At 46.5% G+C, this 16,919-nt stretch overlaps 1 protein-coding gene across 2 annotated transcripts in view; it reads right to left on the reverse strand.

Annotated features, from left to right (window-relative positions):
* Positions 1-293: 293 nt before the first annotated feature.
* Positions 294-16,919, reverse strand: part of PRKCB (protein kinase C beta) — a 311,495-nt gene continuing 294,869 nt past the window's right edge. The window contains exon 17 of one of the 2 annotated variants that reach the window (XM_027126616.1): positions 294-942. In XM_027126616.1, coding sequence (XP_026982417.1) covers positions 790-942 — 153 coding nt within the window. In that variant the 3' untranslated portion in view covers positions 294-789. Of the gene's footprint in view, positions 943-2,446; positions 7,052-16,919 lie in introns of those variants that run through there. The other variant, XM_027126615.1, reaches the window with a different exon arrangement.

Genomic DNA, 16,919 nt, shown 5'->3' on the forward strand with positions numbered 1-16,919 from the left:
CGCATCAGCCCATGGCTCTCCAGTTTGTAACCTCTGCGCCAGACTCTATTTAAAAGCAGACATGTAGGGCTTCCCTGGTGGCACAGTGGTTGAGAGTCCGCCTGCCGATGCAGGGGACACGGGTTCGTGCCCCGGTCCGGGAAGATCCCACATGCCACGGAGCGGCTGGGCCCGTGAGCCGTGGTCGCTGAGCCTGAGCGTCCGGAGCCTGTGCTCCGCAGCGGTAGAGGCCTCAACGGTGAGAGGCCCGCGTACCGGAAAAAAAAAAAAAAAAGCAGACATGTAAACAAGAGTTTGCATATATTAACTCAGTTTAATCATATCAATTCTTAAACAAAAAATTTCCTCCAAGAGACAATAGTTCACAGTAACTGCAAAGCTTACTCACAATTTAAAAATACCAGTCATGCTTAGCATTCAAGGGGGATATCATAGAATAACTGTAAAAACTTTTACCATGAACATTAGCTTCTGACTTTAAAAATTACAAATGCTGAAGCATTTTGGTATCAGACATAGTAGTTCTGATATTGTCTGTTCATTTGATGAGTTTCTGGCAGTTTGGAAAATTGTACCTCTACAACTGGATAAAGCGCTTACTCTAAACTAAACATTTTCAGATGTAGAAAACAAACTAGCAAGCTACACATACAAAGAAAAGCCCTCTAGGACAAGCTCTCCACGTGTGGAATGCCAGCATATGCACCATGAATCCTGGAAGACTAGAATAGATACATACACTTGCCCTGAAGTCTTATACTCCAGGCTTACAATGGAGTTTGCATTCACCTACACATTAATGACAAACTCTGGGTTAGTATAGGAGAAGCCAGCAAATTCATTTTGGTCCAAGTTCATGATGAAGAGTTTATCAGTAGGCGTGAGTTCCACAGGCTGTCTGGTGAACTCTTTGTCGAAATTGGAGGCGTCTCGCTTGTCTCTCTGCCAAATGGAAAGCAAACACATTAACACAGCATAAGAAGAAGGAAACGTGACCAAGACGTGCCAGTTATTGGGAAGCTGATGACGTCTCATGGGCAGAGTCAGGAGGAGCCCTGTGCTGACAGGGTTTAGCAGCGGCATTGCAATACTATCCCCTAGCTTTCACATTGTATGTTGGCTTCAGGAGAGAAAACTTGGTGGAAATTTTCTAAGAAAGGAAATGAGACCTTGACTTTCTTTAAGGATTGCCAGAAAGTGAGGTGTGTGTGTGTGTGTGTGTGTGTGTGTGTGTGTGTGTGTGTGTGTGTGTGTGTGTTGTTTTCCTTGGCTTTGAGATAAATTGAGTTGGAAACTTCCTCTGACCAGGTATGATGTCACAGAATTAGTCATGCAGTAGAGTCCAGGAGGACATGATCCAAGAGCGCCCCCTGTGGCTAGGAGGTTTCTTTGTTTAAAGAGGAGCGGAGCCACATGACCACTCAGCTCCCCAGAAGGCAGAGTGGCAAAATGGGGACATCAGATCACTGCTCAATGAAAGGAACAGATCACTATCTACCCCACATTCCCTGGTGCGATCTAGGCTTTGAAGGGATGCTCTGAAATCCACCCACAGACTAGAATTTGGGTCTTCAACAGCCAGAGTTTCTTCCAAGGATGTTTACAGCAATGTATCTAGTCAACAAACTCCTCGTCTGGAAGGGCAGCTTTAAGACATTCTATTCTCCTAGTTAGTCTGGCATTTTCTTTTTTTGCGGGGGGGTGGGCATCAATCCCAGTTTACTAACTGCAGTTTGGGGCAAGTTTCACCAGGGAATGTCAGAGCGTGGGTTCGTAAGAAGATCTCACATCTGGGTGATGCTCTCACCTCTTCAGGGTCCCTATCAGCCTATGATCTTCCCATCCTTACCACCCATCTAGGGGCAGGTAGAAGTCCTCGCCCCTGGTGCTTTGACATATGAGAAAACTGAGGCACAGGAAAGTAAAGTGACTTGCCCAAGATTGCACAGTGGGGTAGTGATTTTTACCCAACCACATCGCACCTAATTCTGCTTCATCTCAGCCTCTCTGACTGGGGGGAAAGCTTGATGGCTGGTTTATTGCAGGACAACCAAGGATAACGTATGGGTTTCACAGGTACCGGGCAGGTTACCTGGCTGAAGCCAGAGTGGTGTCAGATTGTAAAGAGGGAAGGGTCGGTGAGGATTGACTGATTTGCTAGAATTTGGTCAATGGCCATCCATGCTTTAGGTTTAACCCCTAAAGGGTACTGACTGACAAGGATTTCTCATTACTGGATTCATTTCCCTTTGCAAAATACGTCTCGCAAGAATGCCTTCTTTTTGGTTGCTCCCCTGAGACAGGTAAAATGTCCCTAAGAAGTGCTCCAATTACTCTTCTGGTGTATATGTAGGGGTGAGGGGTGAGGGGGACATGAAGAATGCACTTCAGTAAGTGTGGCCAGAGGGGAGTGGGCTGAAGATGCCGGTGGAGCTGTTTTCTGGACAGTGGACCGTCTCTTACCATGCCCCACCTATTCTGCTTTGTCTGGTCCTGCCTGCTGTCAGCCTGTCTTGTGTTGTCCCAGGCACTGAATGTGTTATTTGCTGTGTTCAGAGAAAAGCTTGAATTCCACACCATCTTTTCCTTTAATATTGCCTGTGCATCCCTCTCTGGACCCCACAAGTCATACTTTAGCATCTTTTTAATTGTCTTCGTTGCACTTGCTGCTGTCAGGAACTGTCGTTATTATTTATTGCCTCTTTCCAGGAGGGCAAGGTCCTTGTCTGTATATTTCCAGTGCCAAGACTTGGCACATGGCAGGCCTTCCACAATTATTTGTTGAATGAATGAGTCAATGAATGAAGACTTTATGAAAGATGAGCCTCTTTGCTTTCTCCAACTTACAGTTGCCCCCGGGGCTAGAGATCATACTCTATAGCAAAACAATGGAATTTGTTCCCATTGATCCTACGGGTCTCTCACATGGGCCCCTGTCCATTGTGAGCCCCAATATGGACAGAACTGTGTTAAGTTCCTTCGAGATCTGAGAGCTCCAGGGCTGGGTGTGGGCCCTGGGTATATCTAGGGCTAGAAGCAGGCAGCTGTCTCCTTTCAGGTCCCCCCGCCGTGGCCTTCCCTGCCTGTGGGCATCCAGAAGAGGTTCCCTTCCCACCAGCCCCAGTATTGAAGGCCCTTCCCCATGTGTTGTTCTGGTGATGACTCATGCTTCCATCGTTCACAGGGTGTAAACAGGACTGGCCATTATGGGCAGATCCTCATAGAAAATATCCCTGAATTCTACCCTAGCAATTGGGAAAGAATGGGCCTCTCTGTTGGGACAATTCCTTTCTGGGTTGATAGTATCTGAAGCCACATGAGAATAGTTTCACTCCTTCAAGGAGGGTTACTGATTCCACTGGCTTCCTATTAATTCCCCAAGAAGGTCACTGTGACCATGGCCCTGTGCTTTCTTAGAAGAGAAGCAGGTTAGTGAGAAGTCCAAGAAATGAAAAGAGGGATTCTAAGATCCTGGTAGACAACTAGCCATGGCTGACCTGGACTGTGTTTTGGTTCCTTTGGATTATCTTTTTAGTCTCTTTTTAAAAACTTCTCCTCTGATTTAAGTTCTTTTGGAAAATATCAGCCTGTTTCATCTAGAAGAACCAGGTGGTGTTAAGCCAGGGGCAGTGTCTCCCTGAGGGCCAGAAAAGGTAATGCCTGCAGGGATCTGAGTGATGAACCCCAAAGGTGAGATTCAGGACTCGGAACCGAGCTCTGAAACCAGTTCCCTCTCTCCATACAGGCGTCTCTGCTCCAATCTTGGTGATTCTGTGAGCTGTTCAAGTATGGAGACTGTGCCTTTGGTCTTCTGGAGGGAAACTCACCCCAGTTACCCTCCTGCCTCTCTTTCCCCACCATTGCACTATATGATTGTCCCACAAATCTGGGTCAAGAGAGCACTGCTGCATCTCCTCCTGTAGCCTCAAATGTGATCCCCAGAGAGAAAGCAGAGCCCCACAGACTTTTGATGACTTCTTCTTTCTTAAAAGAAGCCTTCCCTGATTAACCTGGAGACTAGTTATCTCTAGATTACATCATGCTTTTAATTACTTGTTTAATGACTGCCTTCTTGGACTGCATCTTCATGGTTCCCCACCACGCTCCTGGCACCCACAATAGAGCTTGGCACAGAGTCGGTGCTCAATAAATGCAGGTTGGGTGAATGAATGGAGGGTGGAATACATGGACGGTCGCAAAAATAAATTCAAAATCTTCCTTCTTGGATACCTTTGCAAAGTATTCCCTTGGGATTACACATGTCGAAAGCTCTGTTTCTCAGTCTCCTCTGCACTTGAAATGTTGATAGAAAAGGCAACTGCAGGAATTCTGACTAATGATCCCTCTCTTTCACAGAAGGCTTCCCTGACCAACCCTCAGCTCGGTGTGTTAGGGGAACAGAGACTTTGGCTCGAGTACCTATTTCTGCAAACTATTAAACTTTTGTAAAATAATGGCAGCAATTTGGAAAATGTAGAGTGCAGTGTGTGTGTGTGTGTGTGTGTGTGTGTGTGTGTGTGTGTGTATACATACACACACACACAGGGTATATTCTATTTATCTCTATCTAGCTATCTAGTTCTATCGATCCATCCATCCATCCTACATTGTTCTCTAAAGTTGTCTGTAATCTTTTATTGATGGGCCAATGTTTCTCCATCATTTTTAATCTTCCTGAGAGCATATCCAAGGAAAGGACTGGTGACCCAACAGCCAGGTGAAGGACCTCAAATAACTTGTCTGTTGGAGGGCACAGCTCAGAGATGGTAGTCACAGAGCAGAAAGAGGCCCACACCGAGAATCAGGAAACTGGGTTTGCATCCCAGCTGGCTGACATTGGGCAAGTCACTTCCTCCCTCCAGATGCTGGTTTCCCAACAATAAAATGAGGTTGTGCCCCGATTTCCCTCCTTCTCTGGCCACCTGAGCTTGTCAGCCAGGACTTCACGTATGCTTCCCCTGACGTCCAGATTGCTACCACCACGGCGGTAGCAGGGCTGGTCCCAAAGCCCACAGCAGGGAGATGAGAGCGGGCAGAAAGCAGTGAGCCGCAGGGGGCTTTGCTGAAGTGGAGATCAAATCATGGTTTTTTTAAAGATGAGAAGTCTCACTTCAAGGACATTTGTCAAGTTTTTCAAGTTCCCTTGATGGTCTCTTAGAAGCCCTGGCACTTCCAGAAATCACTGGACTTGTGACAAGAGTTGTCTTTGGGGCTGCTTGAGGATAGCAGGGGACAGGAGGCAGGGATGGGGGACCACCTGCTGTCCTCATCTGCTCAGATGGAAATGGGATTTTTTCCACCCAAGGGGTTTCCTTGGGCTTCTGGGGGCTCATAAACCTACTTGCTAGAAAGGTTGAGTGTGAGCTGGGAGGAGTAGCAATTTTGACAAGAAAATCAAGAGCCCCAGCCCGGCTCCTAGCTGGACCCTAAACTTGCCTCTGGTGGGAATGTGGGCCTTGAGCTCCGATATTGCTGGAGGCCCCCCTCGCCAGCTCACCTCACCCCATCACAGGCCCCCAGGAGTCCCTGAATGGTCCACAGTCCCAGCCTCTCTGACCGGCTAAACACTGGGGCCAAGGTTAAGTTCTGGGTTTAGTTTTTTTCTGTCGTGAAGCCTCAGGAGGCCCCATTTTGTAGTTTGGGTCCATGTTTTTCAAAGAGAGCCATTTTCCTTGAAATAGTATTTCTTCTTTCTTGGTTTTTTTTTTTTTTTTTATTGTATCTCGATGCTAGAAGAAAAATGGCACATAACAGACATCCAAGTACGAACATTTCCACAAACATCTTGCAAAACAACATCAAAGTGAAGAATACAACTGTCTATGCTTTCACGAAATGGTCTTTCTCAGAGCACTTAATTAGCTTTCCGAAGCCAGCAACAAACCTAGACAAACCCCATCCACGCAGGCACGGGTCTGCCAGGCTCCAGAGCCGTCTTCTTGGTGAATCAAAGCAGGTCATTGTGGTTAATAACATTTGGACACGTATTTCAAAGCATGTGTAACAAGAGTAATTTTTTTTTTTTTTTTTTTTTGCATTTGGACAACAACGGAAATAAAACCCCAAAGCAAATAAACTTTGAAATGTAATGTAAAACCATGGCCCTTCAGGACCTTGCTAAAGTGACCATGTCTTTTCAGGGAGTGGGTCCAAATGTCCTTTTCAAGTAGTTTGGGGATGAAGGTGATTGGGGACACAGGGAATCAGAGCTTACAGCGTTGAGGCAGCACCCAAGTTGGTTGCCTTATGACTCCTTGAGGTGCCCTTAGATTGAAACTGTTTCAAGGCACACTCTTAGAATTTTAAAAGGGCTTAGATAATCTTCTGAACTTCGCGTTTAAAAAAATAACAAATAAAATTTTATTTTCAGCATGTTCTTTTCAAAGCTCCCAGTGCCTCCAAACCAGGCAGAATGGAGGAAACTCCCTCTAAGTCAAAGCAACCACCTACATGGATACAAGCCAAGCTCCAAGTCCAGAAGTGGAAGAATACTGCTAGCATCCGATTATCCACTCGTTCGGCAGGAAAAATCTAGATTGGATGGTTGGGATTGGAAAATGTGTGAAAATGGCAGCGCAGGAAAAAAGGAAAGAAAGCAGGCATGTTCTGTCCCCACTGGATCTACTTCGCTGACGTGCTGGGGAAAATAAGTGCTAAAAGAACTTTGATAATGTGCTAATTATGCAGCCACATTTTCAACATGCCATCTGCATAATCCCATCTCACAGAGATGCTCCAAACTACCTGAGGACATTTGGGTCCTGAAACATGGTCACTCTAGTTTCATCAGCAAATAAAACATGGATGCAACTTTGCAATTAAAAAAAAAAGAATGTCACCACAATAGCCGTTGAGCTTGAATGAAATGAAGGACGGAAATCTACACATCTACTTAGCTCTTGACTTCAGGTTTTAAAAATTCAGAGTTAACAAAGGAAAATCCTTCGAATTCTGATTGGTCAATATTCCTGATGACTTCCTGGTCAGGAGGTGTTAGGACTGGTGGATGGCGGGTGAAAAATCGGTCGAAGTTTTCAGCATTTCGCCCACACTATGAGAGGGGAAGAGAAGAATTTGTGGTGGGTGGAAAAAAAAAAAACAACCAAAACAAAACAGAACGAAATAAAACTGGGTGAGGTTTTCTCCAAACCCTTCCCTTTCACTACCTCAGAGAGGTTGTTTTGATGATCAGAAATGAGAGCAACATAAAATGCAAAATTTTCACGACCGTTAATTGGCACATGACGCTGGGCTCCCAACCTTCAGTTCCTGTAGCTCGTGAGCTGCCTCTGGTATCCTTCTGGGCAGTCAGGAGCTGGATGGCAAAGGCATGGGATGGTGGGGCTGGTGGCATGTGGCATGTTCTCCCAACTCCACCCCAAGGAGTCAGCCAAGCTCATTTTGAAGGAGATGTGATTAAGGTGACTGAGATATTTCTTGGGCACAAGATGCAAAGTAATGACACATTTATACATCACCTTGGAGATCCCAATACTAAGCAGCAGGTCCCTCAAAGCACTGTCCTCTGGCTCTCAGTCATCTCTGGAGATGTTTTCTAGCTCCACAGATACAGGAGTTTGTTACAAACTCCAGTCAATGGAGAAAGAGATCAAGACCTGGATTTGGTGCCTGCAATGGCTGGGCAACCACCAGGCGTGATAAGTCACCGACCCTTAATTACAAGGTGCCAGGAGGTAAACTCAGCCATTTTCCCTCCAGGTGGGAACAAAGGGTGTGGGATGAAACCCAACCCAGTGCTTTGGTGAGACAATCCGGCTCTAGAGGGAAAACCATCGTCATTTCTCACTCATCCTGCTGTCCTTCTCTGTGAAAGGTCCTGGTCTGAGGCAGAGTGATAACATATATGTGTGTATGTACATGCGTACACTCATGCATGAGTGCACAGACGTGCACACGCCAGTTCTCATCTAACGAGAAGCGATGAGTCAGTAAATCTGGCCTTCTTTGTTCTTCACCAGCAAACCCGTTTACATGAAATCTCTAAGTGTTTCAGCAACCACAGGAGGCAACCACAGCCCAATGGCATAGTAGCAGCAGTAGTAATAATAATAATTATGACAGTTAATATTTATTATGCATTTGCTATGTTCCGGGCACCCTGGAATGCTCTTTCCTTGTAGTATCTTATTTCATCCTCCCAGTGATCCTATGAAGTGGGTATTACTGTCATCCCTATTGTACAGATAAGGAGACTGAGGCCAAGGAGGTGATGTAATTTGTTCAGGGTCCCGCTGCTAATGAACAGGAGAGCTGCCACGTGAGCCACTTCTGTCTGATGTCAGAGCCAATCTCCTGGTGCCATGTTGCAAGAATGGTCGTTAGCTGGTGACTGACCGCATGGAGTGGGGTAGGGGTGGGGGGCAGGGGGGAGAAGCCAAGGATGGGGATCATGAGGTCTCTGGTTTGAATGACAGAGAATATGCTTATATCAATCACCAGGACAAAGAATGCGGGAGAATTCAGAAAGATGACTATTTCCGTTTTGGACATGATGACTTTGAGGGGCCACTGAGATTCTCGGAGATGATCTGGGGGAGTCAGAAGTATGGGTTCTGGAGCTCAGGACAGAGGTCTTGAAAAAGTTTTTTTAAAGGACAGACTATGGAGGGTAGAAAAAAAGATAATAACAATAGTAATTAAAACCACTGAGCACTTTCTAGACAACTGACATTTGCTAAGTGTGTGGCATACATTAGCTTTTTAATTCACATAACCACCCTGTGAGGTAGGTATCTGATTGTCATTTGCCAAAGGGAATATTGCCCCTAACACTTAAAGCGGTAAGAAGAGAATCAGGAGAGAGCTGCAGCAGACAAGCTGAGGATGGAGAGGAATCCAAGGAGAGGGCACTGTTACAGCTGAAATATCTCCAAGAGGTCAAGCAAGAAAGTTACTGAAAATGGGCCATGGCATTTGGTAATTGGGAGGAGACTGATGAGAAAATGCAGGGCTGCCGCCGAACTTCAGTCCTTGGAAGAGGGAAGATAAGCTGCAAAGCCAAGCAGTACAAGCTCCTCTTTCAAGCTTACGATCAAGGGAAGCAGAGGTATTGGATATGTGCTCAGGAGACCGAGTTCTCAGAGAGCCTCAGCTCCTGCCCCCTTCCTATTGGGAGAGAAGGAAGCCCACGCATCTGCAGACATGGGTTCGAATTCTGCCATCACTGACCGCTAGTTGTGCAACTCCAGCCAAGTCCCTTCAAGTCTCAGTTTCCTCTTTTGTGCCCTGGGGACAATTCTGACTTATATTTAAGCAGCATCATTGGGGCTGTGTCCAAAATAGACCGACGGGTGGACGAGGGGAAAAGGTGGAAAAAGTGAGACCAGTCAGGAGGCTGTCGCATAATCCAGGCAAGAGATGATGGTGGCCTGGAGGAAGATGACTGGGGGAGATGGGAAGATGCATTTGTTTGTGGGGGGTCTACTTTGAATTTAGAGTTGACATGATTTGCTGATGGATCGGACATGGGGTATGAGAGGGCTTGTGGTCTGAGTTACTTGGTGAGTGGGGGACACGAGGGGTAAAGCATGTTTGTTGGAAGACATGGAGCACTTGGTTTCATTCATGATAAATTGGAGAGTCCAGTGGAGGAGTCAAGGGTCAAGGAGGGAGTCCCCTTGCTGCGGTGTGGGGACTGAAAAGGAAGCAGCGCTAGACGGATGGCAGAGGCGGCGGGGAGGGTAGAAGATGGTGGCGATCATCCAGAGGAGAGAGATGGTGGATGGGGCTGTGGAAAAGAGGGTGGAGCAGAAGGGATGGAGCTGGAAAAAACAAAGAGGTATTTGTGGCAGGGATGGAGGAGTGGGAAGGCGTGTTACGAGGCAGCCCGGCGGGTGTTTCTGGGTGTTGGGACCTCAGCCAGCCAGTGCAGGAAGCCTGTTAGCTGAGACACAGAGAGTCTTCAGGGGCCATTTTTCTTTAAAAACCATCCATTTCCTATCCACAACAGAAGGCTGTTGCTCTGCTGGGGCCTCCCCAGAGGCTGTGATGAGAGACAGAGAAACAGCTTCTGGAAGCTCCGCAGCCTCCTCTCCCATCACTCCCCCCACTGCCTGGAGAACAATGAAATCTTTAAGTGAGATAGCAGAGAGGAGATGCAGGAACAGGGGTTAACCAAGGGGGCACAATACAGCGGGAGCGTGATTTCCTTGCTAATAAGCAGCTTACGAGGCTGGCAGATCACAGCCTCCCTAAGTGTTTCCGTGTTTTTCAAATGGAGCTGTCACTGCCCATTAGCTTCAGGAGCGCTCCCTAAATGGAGACGTCAGCCCTTGGGAGGCACGGCCCTGATCAGCTCTGCGCCCGCTGTGTCCTTGGAGGAGGGGCAGCTCAGCGGCTGGGATCTAATTGCAAACGCAGCGTGGACCACACCTGCTTCTCTGGCTGTCTTGGGTGGATGCTTCACCCTCACTCAGTGGCGAGAAGAAAATCCAACCCCCTTGTCATCACTGGGGCTCCTGGAACAGGAATGGGGGCCAAAGCCAACTAGGTTATTTAAAATCACAGGGAACCTCTTCCCGGGTTGGAGAGGGGAGTGAGGATTCTGACTTGTTTCCTTGTGCCCCCGAATTTAAGAGACAAGACCGTTTGAAAAGCTTATCTGTGAGCCGTTACATATGAGCTCTTCTTTCCTTTTTCTTCTCTTCTTTCTAATTTCTCTTTCATTGTGCTAATAACACCTCCAAGTCTAGCTGTCTAATGTGGAGTTGGCTCGGTCACAGCAACCACAGGGAGCTTTCAGAGACGCCAACCTGGATATGTCACTTCCCTGCTCTAGTCTGCGATGGCGTCCCACTGCCCGAAGCCACACTCCTCAGCATGGCTTACAGGCTGTTTAGGACTCGGCCCTGGTCACCTGGTCAACAGCCTCTTCGCTGCCCACGGTCCCGCAGCCCAGCTCCTTCCACCACAACACACCCACCAGCTGTCCTGACATCCTCCCAGCTCCTAGAACCCTCATGCACTCTCACCTCCGAGCCTTAGCACAGGCTGTCTCTTCTGCCGGGAACACTTGCCTCCCACCCTGTTCCCCATCATTGTCTACGCGTCCTTCTCTGCCTCCAGACACTTCCTCCAGGAGCTTTTCCTGGACTCCTGCTCTATCTATAGCCCTGGGTTTATCCCATCAAGATATAGGATGTTCATCAAAGAATTGTTAGAGGGAAAAAAAAATTTTTAAATCAACTCTCGGCCAACAGGGAAAAGAGTTAAATAAATAATGATCCATCTATTTTATGTATTGCCATGCAAAATGCTTTTAAAAATTAAAATAAGATGTAGAAGAATATTAAATAACAGTTACATATAATTAATGACAGTGTGTACGATATGTTCCCATTCTATAAGTTACAGACGTGAATGTGTACGTACTACCTGCAGGCATATTATACACGTGCTTCTACAGATTGGCAGAGTTACAGATTGTTTGATTTTTCTATCTTTTATGCTTATTGTGTTTTTGAAAATTTAAATAATAGTCAAGTAGTATTATTTTTGTGTATAATAAGGACAAAAACTACAAAAGCTATTTTAAATGAGGGAGCTATTACAGTGGAGGAAAGGGGGAAAATGGAAATAAAGGGAACGGGAAGATGTAGCCAAATTGCCGAAATCTGCCTGGCGCTGTTTCATGTACTTCATCTTAGTTAAAAACTCTAAGATCTCCCAAATGGCTGCCCTAGTGTGGATTTGGGGATGATGACAAAGGCTAATATTTAGGTTATCTAAATGGGCATCTTCTGTCCATCGGTGTGCTGGGCACCAAAAATATGATGACACATAAGACAGACCCTGTCCTTGCCATCGTTGAGCTTATGGTCTAGCAGAGGAGACAGGTGCACACACAGGCCATGGCATGGTGCCACGTGACAAGTGCTGCCATTGAGTACAGAGGTGAGGAACGCGAGAAGGGCCAGGGAGACTTTCCGAGGAGATGACATCTAAGTTGAGTGGGACCAGAAAGAAAGACACTGCTTCTTTGGAGGAGGGAAAGGAAGAGCCCAGGGAAGAAATGGAGGTGAAAAGAGGTCAGGGACAGAGCAAGATGCTGGAGAAGAGGTAAAGGTCCACCCCATACTTCTCACTGCTTAATCAAGTTTGATAACATGAGGCCAATGGCACAGGGGAGATTCCTGCCCAGCCTCCATCAAGACACCAGAGACTAGGTCACAACGAACCGAGACTAGGTCACAATGAAAAGATACCCAAGCGATATGGTCTGACTAAAGGACAAGGGAGTCTCTCTCTCTCTCTCTCTGTCTGTCTGTCTCTCTCTCTCTGTTTTTAATGTGCAAATTCAGTGAAATTCGGGATCCTTTTTATGCCTATGGTTCTATGCAGCAGGAGAACGCAGGAGGGACCCACCCAGGCAGAAGCAGCCAGCCATGTCAGGCACATGCATTTGATCATTTTTAAAAGTTGTCCGTGGACCAAGGTGTTTTTCTGGAGCAGAGTCAGACAATATTCTGCATGGTCTGGGCTTTGGCAAAGAAGGAAAGATTAAAGCCTCCTTTCCTAATAATGAAGGTCCCTTACAATCAGGAATATTTGATCTCTGTGTCTATCAAGGAGGAAGCTGGCAAGAGAGGGGTTCTTTTGCGCTTGATAGCAAGTTTCATTTTTAAAAAGATCTTCATTTAAAAACAACACGCAATGTTTTCTTTTCTTCCAGATCTCAGGTTAAATGCTACCTCCTCGGAGAAGGTGAGGTGAGCCTCTGGATCGCCTCCAAGTAAAGCAGATTCACCCTTTCTCCTCCTGTTACTCTCTCAGAGCAATCTGTTCATTTCTTCCACAGGAAATAAAATACGTGAATATCCCAATCTACGATTACATGTTTATTTCTTTGCGTATCTGTATTGTCTATATTCCCATCTAGACTGTAAGCTCTATGAGAGCTGAAGCCACATCGGATTTGCCCACCCCTGAATTTCCAGGTCCCAGTACAGAGAAGGCACTCAGTGTTGTCAAAGGGATGAATAGTAGCATATATTAAGTGCTTATTATTAGCCAAATACTGTATAAGTGCTTTACAAGCATGATCTCATTTAATCCAACAGTTCTATGAAGTCTGCTCTACAATGAGGAATAGATTTAGAGCTTAAGTAACTGACTAGGATTTGATCCAAGATCTGACAACTGATCCGTTTATGCAGAAACAAATAACTTGTTCCCAAGCACCAAGAAAAAGAAACAACAAAACCCTCTGTAATTCCACCACCCCAGTACCTTTATTACGTTAACATTTTGGTCTGTGTCCTGGATGGCTGGAAGGATTGACGGAGGGATGCTTTTTACTCTAAAACCTGTAGACTCATCACTTTGTTCTTTAGCCTGCTTTTTAAAAAACCACATGAAATATACTCTAAACTTTTCCCCATGTCAACAAAGTATCATATTGTTCGTATCTGTTCTTCACCTTCATCCTAAACCGTGTTGCTGGCTTCGAATAAGCTGCCCTCAAATAGTAATGAACGCTTTAACTTGCTTGTGTTTTTATAGCTTTGATTCTCACAAGTTGGTAAGATAGGCAGGAAAAGGATTATCTCCACTTAGCAGAAAATGTGAAAAGTTAACCATTTGGTCAGGGTCCTACAAGGTAAAGGAGGAGAACCACGACTCAGAGCCCGCTTTGCTTGATTCCAAAGGCCACGGGGCAACAGCAACATCTCACTGCCTTACAGACTGTATCCGATCATGTGGTATGGACTTGAAAGCTGACTTGGGCGGCTTCCCTGGTGGCGCAGTGGTTGAGAGTCCGCCTGCCGATGCAGGGGACGAGGGTTCGTGCCCCGGTCCGGGAGGATCCCACATGCCGCAGAGCGGCTGGGCCCGTGAGCCGTGGCCGCTGAGCCTGCGTGCGCCAACCGGAGAGGCCACAGTAGTGAGAGGTCCGCGTACCACAAAAAAAAAAAAAAAGCTGACCTGGTACCAATCTCAGCACCACCCATCCCCAGCCAGATAAATGGTAAGCAGTTTAGCTAAATTCCCTAAGCCAGGTTTCCTGTTATGTCAAATGGATCTGTCTCGCAGGATGCGGTGAGGTTGATTTGACAAAATGCACATAAAATCTCTGACACGGTAGCTGTAGCCGCTGTTGAGTGCTGACTTACCCAGTCCTGTCCAATGAGCCAATCTGATGGGCGTGGCTGTACCCTGGCAACCGAGGGATCCTACAGGCCCTGCCACACCCAACCTATCCTAGCGAGGTAGAAGGTAGATGGGCCCCTGGGCTGGACAGCCGGAGTTTGTCCAGCAGAGTAAACCGGAGCTTTGTTTTCCCATGACATTCCCAGGACAAAGCTGGTGGCAGGGGCTGAGCTCTGCCAGAGTAAGGAGATAAGACAACCACATCTATCAGCTCCCCAGCTGCCCAACGGCACATACACAGGAAGGCTTCTCGGGGGTCAATAAGGAGAGGACGCCACCCCGTAACAGGTGCTGTCAAACCTCCCACAGGCCTCTGCGCTGGAATCCATCTTGGCAAAAAACATGTGCACACGTATTGGGGAGGGCCCTAGGACAGGTCAGGTGTGGAAAACAAGTGAGATAATTGGCCAAAGGTAAGCAAAGACCCGGAAGAACTGCCCTATGTAAATGATTTAACCACCTCTTCACTGCACTTCTCCTCATTAGGGAGGACGCCCATGCCCTTTCTCTCAGGGTGTGTATCTCTGCCTCGCTTCTGTCTTAAATAAACAAGCTGTTTTTTGCGTGCTCTCCCACATGTTATGCTGTGTCTCTGATAATAAACTGTGTACCTGTTCTTACCGTGTTTGCCTCTTTGAGAAATTCATTTTCCAAACAGGGCAAGAGCCAGGGCAACTTTGCTTCTAGCCTCTAGCCCCTGGAGGACCAGCAGCTAGGATTCCCGGTTTTCATCCACGCTACCCAGGTCTGATTCCTGGGCAGGGAGCTAAGATTTCTCTTCAGGACCGCTCACTGCTGTCTCTCTGAGATCACGAGGATATTATCATTAACAAGTTACAGGCACTTAAAACACGAAATCTTTCCCACCAAGGCTGGCAAGATATGTGGGAAGCCACAAGGTGAAGCCAGGCCCTGGGGCTCCTGGTTAGAGAAAGTGAGGAAAACGTGGGCCCAGGCACAAAAGGGACACCTCCTCTCTCCCATCCAAGCCTCACTTCCTCGGAAAGACATTTCGAGCAGTTTCACACACCACTTCTGAGCTGCTGTTTTTCATACCCTAATTGGAGGGCACTTTGTGATTGCTTTTAAGAACTGCACTTGTAAATAAACAAAAAATACACTTTTGTTCTTTCCCTCTCTGGGTCATGGGCATGTCTTGATCCTCCAAGTTCAACTGTCATCAGAAGTCTTCATGCAGTATCTCTGCCGGGAGTGGTTATGGAGACAGGAGGAAAATCAGTCAGCTCAGTGCCGTAAGAACAAGGGAGAAGAGGGGCCTGAACAGGAGGGAGAGACTCTGAGCTTATCCTACAGATAAACTCGCACATATAGGAAACTAGGAAGCTACGGAAAGAAGAAAGTAGATTTAGACGTGCTGAGAAAACCCTGAGAAAACCATAATTCAAGAAGAGTCACGTACCTAACTGTCCATTGCAGCTCTACGTACCAGAGCCAGGACATGGAAGCAACCTAAGTGTCCATCATCGGATGAATGGATAAAGAAGATGTGGCACATATATACGATGGAATATTACTCAGCCATAAAAAGAAACGAAATTGAGATATTTGTAGTGAGGTGGATGGAACTAGAGTCTGTCATACAGAGTGAAGTAAGTCAGAAAGAAAAAGACAAATACCGTATGCTAACACATATACATGGAATTTAAGAAAAAAAAAAAGAGGTCATGAAGAACCTAGGGGTAAGACGGGAATAAAGACACAGACCTACTGGAGAATGGACTTGAGGATATGGGGAGGGGGAAGGGTAAGCTGTGACAAAGTGAGAGAGTGGCATGGACATATATACACTACCAAACATGAAACAGATAGCTAGTGGGAAGCAGCCTCATAGCACAGGGAGATCAGCTCGGTGCTTTGTGACCACCTAGAGGGGTAGGATAGGGAGGGTGGGAGGGAGGGAGACGCAAGAGGGAAGAGATATGGGAACATATGTATACGAATAGCTGATTCACTTTGTTATAAAGCAGAAACCAACACACCATTGTAAAGCAATTATACTCCAATAAAGATGTTAAAAAAAAAACCAGTGATATCACTTACACGGAATCTAAAAACAATGATACAAATGAACTTATTTACAAAACAGAAACAGACTCACAGACTTAGAGAAGGAACTTATGGTTACCAGCGGGGCGGGGCGGGTCGGGGCGGGGAGGGGTGGTGGGGGGTGGGGGTGGCGCAGGGAGGGATAGTCAGGGAGTTTGGGATAGACATGTACACACTGCTATATTTAAAATGGATAACCAATGAGGACCTACTGTAGAGCACAGGGAACTCTGCTCAACGTTATGTAACAACCTAAGTGGGAGAAGAATTTGAAAAAGAATAGATACGTGTATATGTATAAATGAATCACTTTGCTGTACACCTGAAACTAACACAGCATTGTTAATCAACTATGCTCCAATCTAAAAGTTATAAAAAAAATAAAAAACAATCTCCAAGATGGAAGGCAGGAGTAGAGCCAGGCATGGGAATTGAACACGAGCACTAACATCCCTGTGTGTGATGTGGAGGACTTCTGTGCTGCACACAGTGTCTCCAGAAGGGCACCCAAGGAAGCCGGTCGCAGTGAGTGGCTCTGGGAAGGAGAGCCACGGAGCCTAGTTAGGGGTCTCTGGGGAGGTACTTAATTTCACTGCATAGCTTTTGATGCTGCTGGAAGTTTTTACTTTTTCAGATTTTTTCTTAAGGAAGGAAGATCAAAGTGCCCAATTTGATGAGGTCAA

Source organism: Aethalodelphis obliquidens, unplaced genomic scaffold (genome assembly GCF_003676395.1).
Source record: "Aethalodelphis obliquidens isolate GAN/ISIS:26980383/991018 unplaced genomic scaffold, ASM367639v1 scaffold30, whole genome shotgun sequence".
In the NCBI taxonomy this organism is placed as follows: domain Eukaryota; kingdom Metazoa; phylum Chordata; class Mammalia; order Artiodactyla; family Delphinidae; genus Aethalodelphis; species Aethalodelphis obliquidens.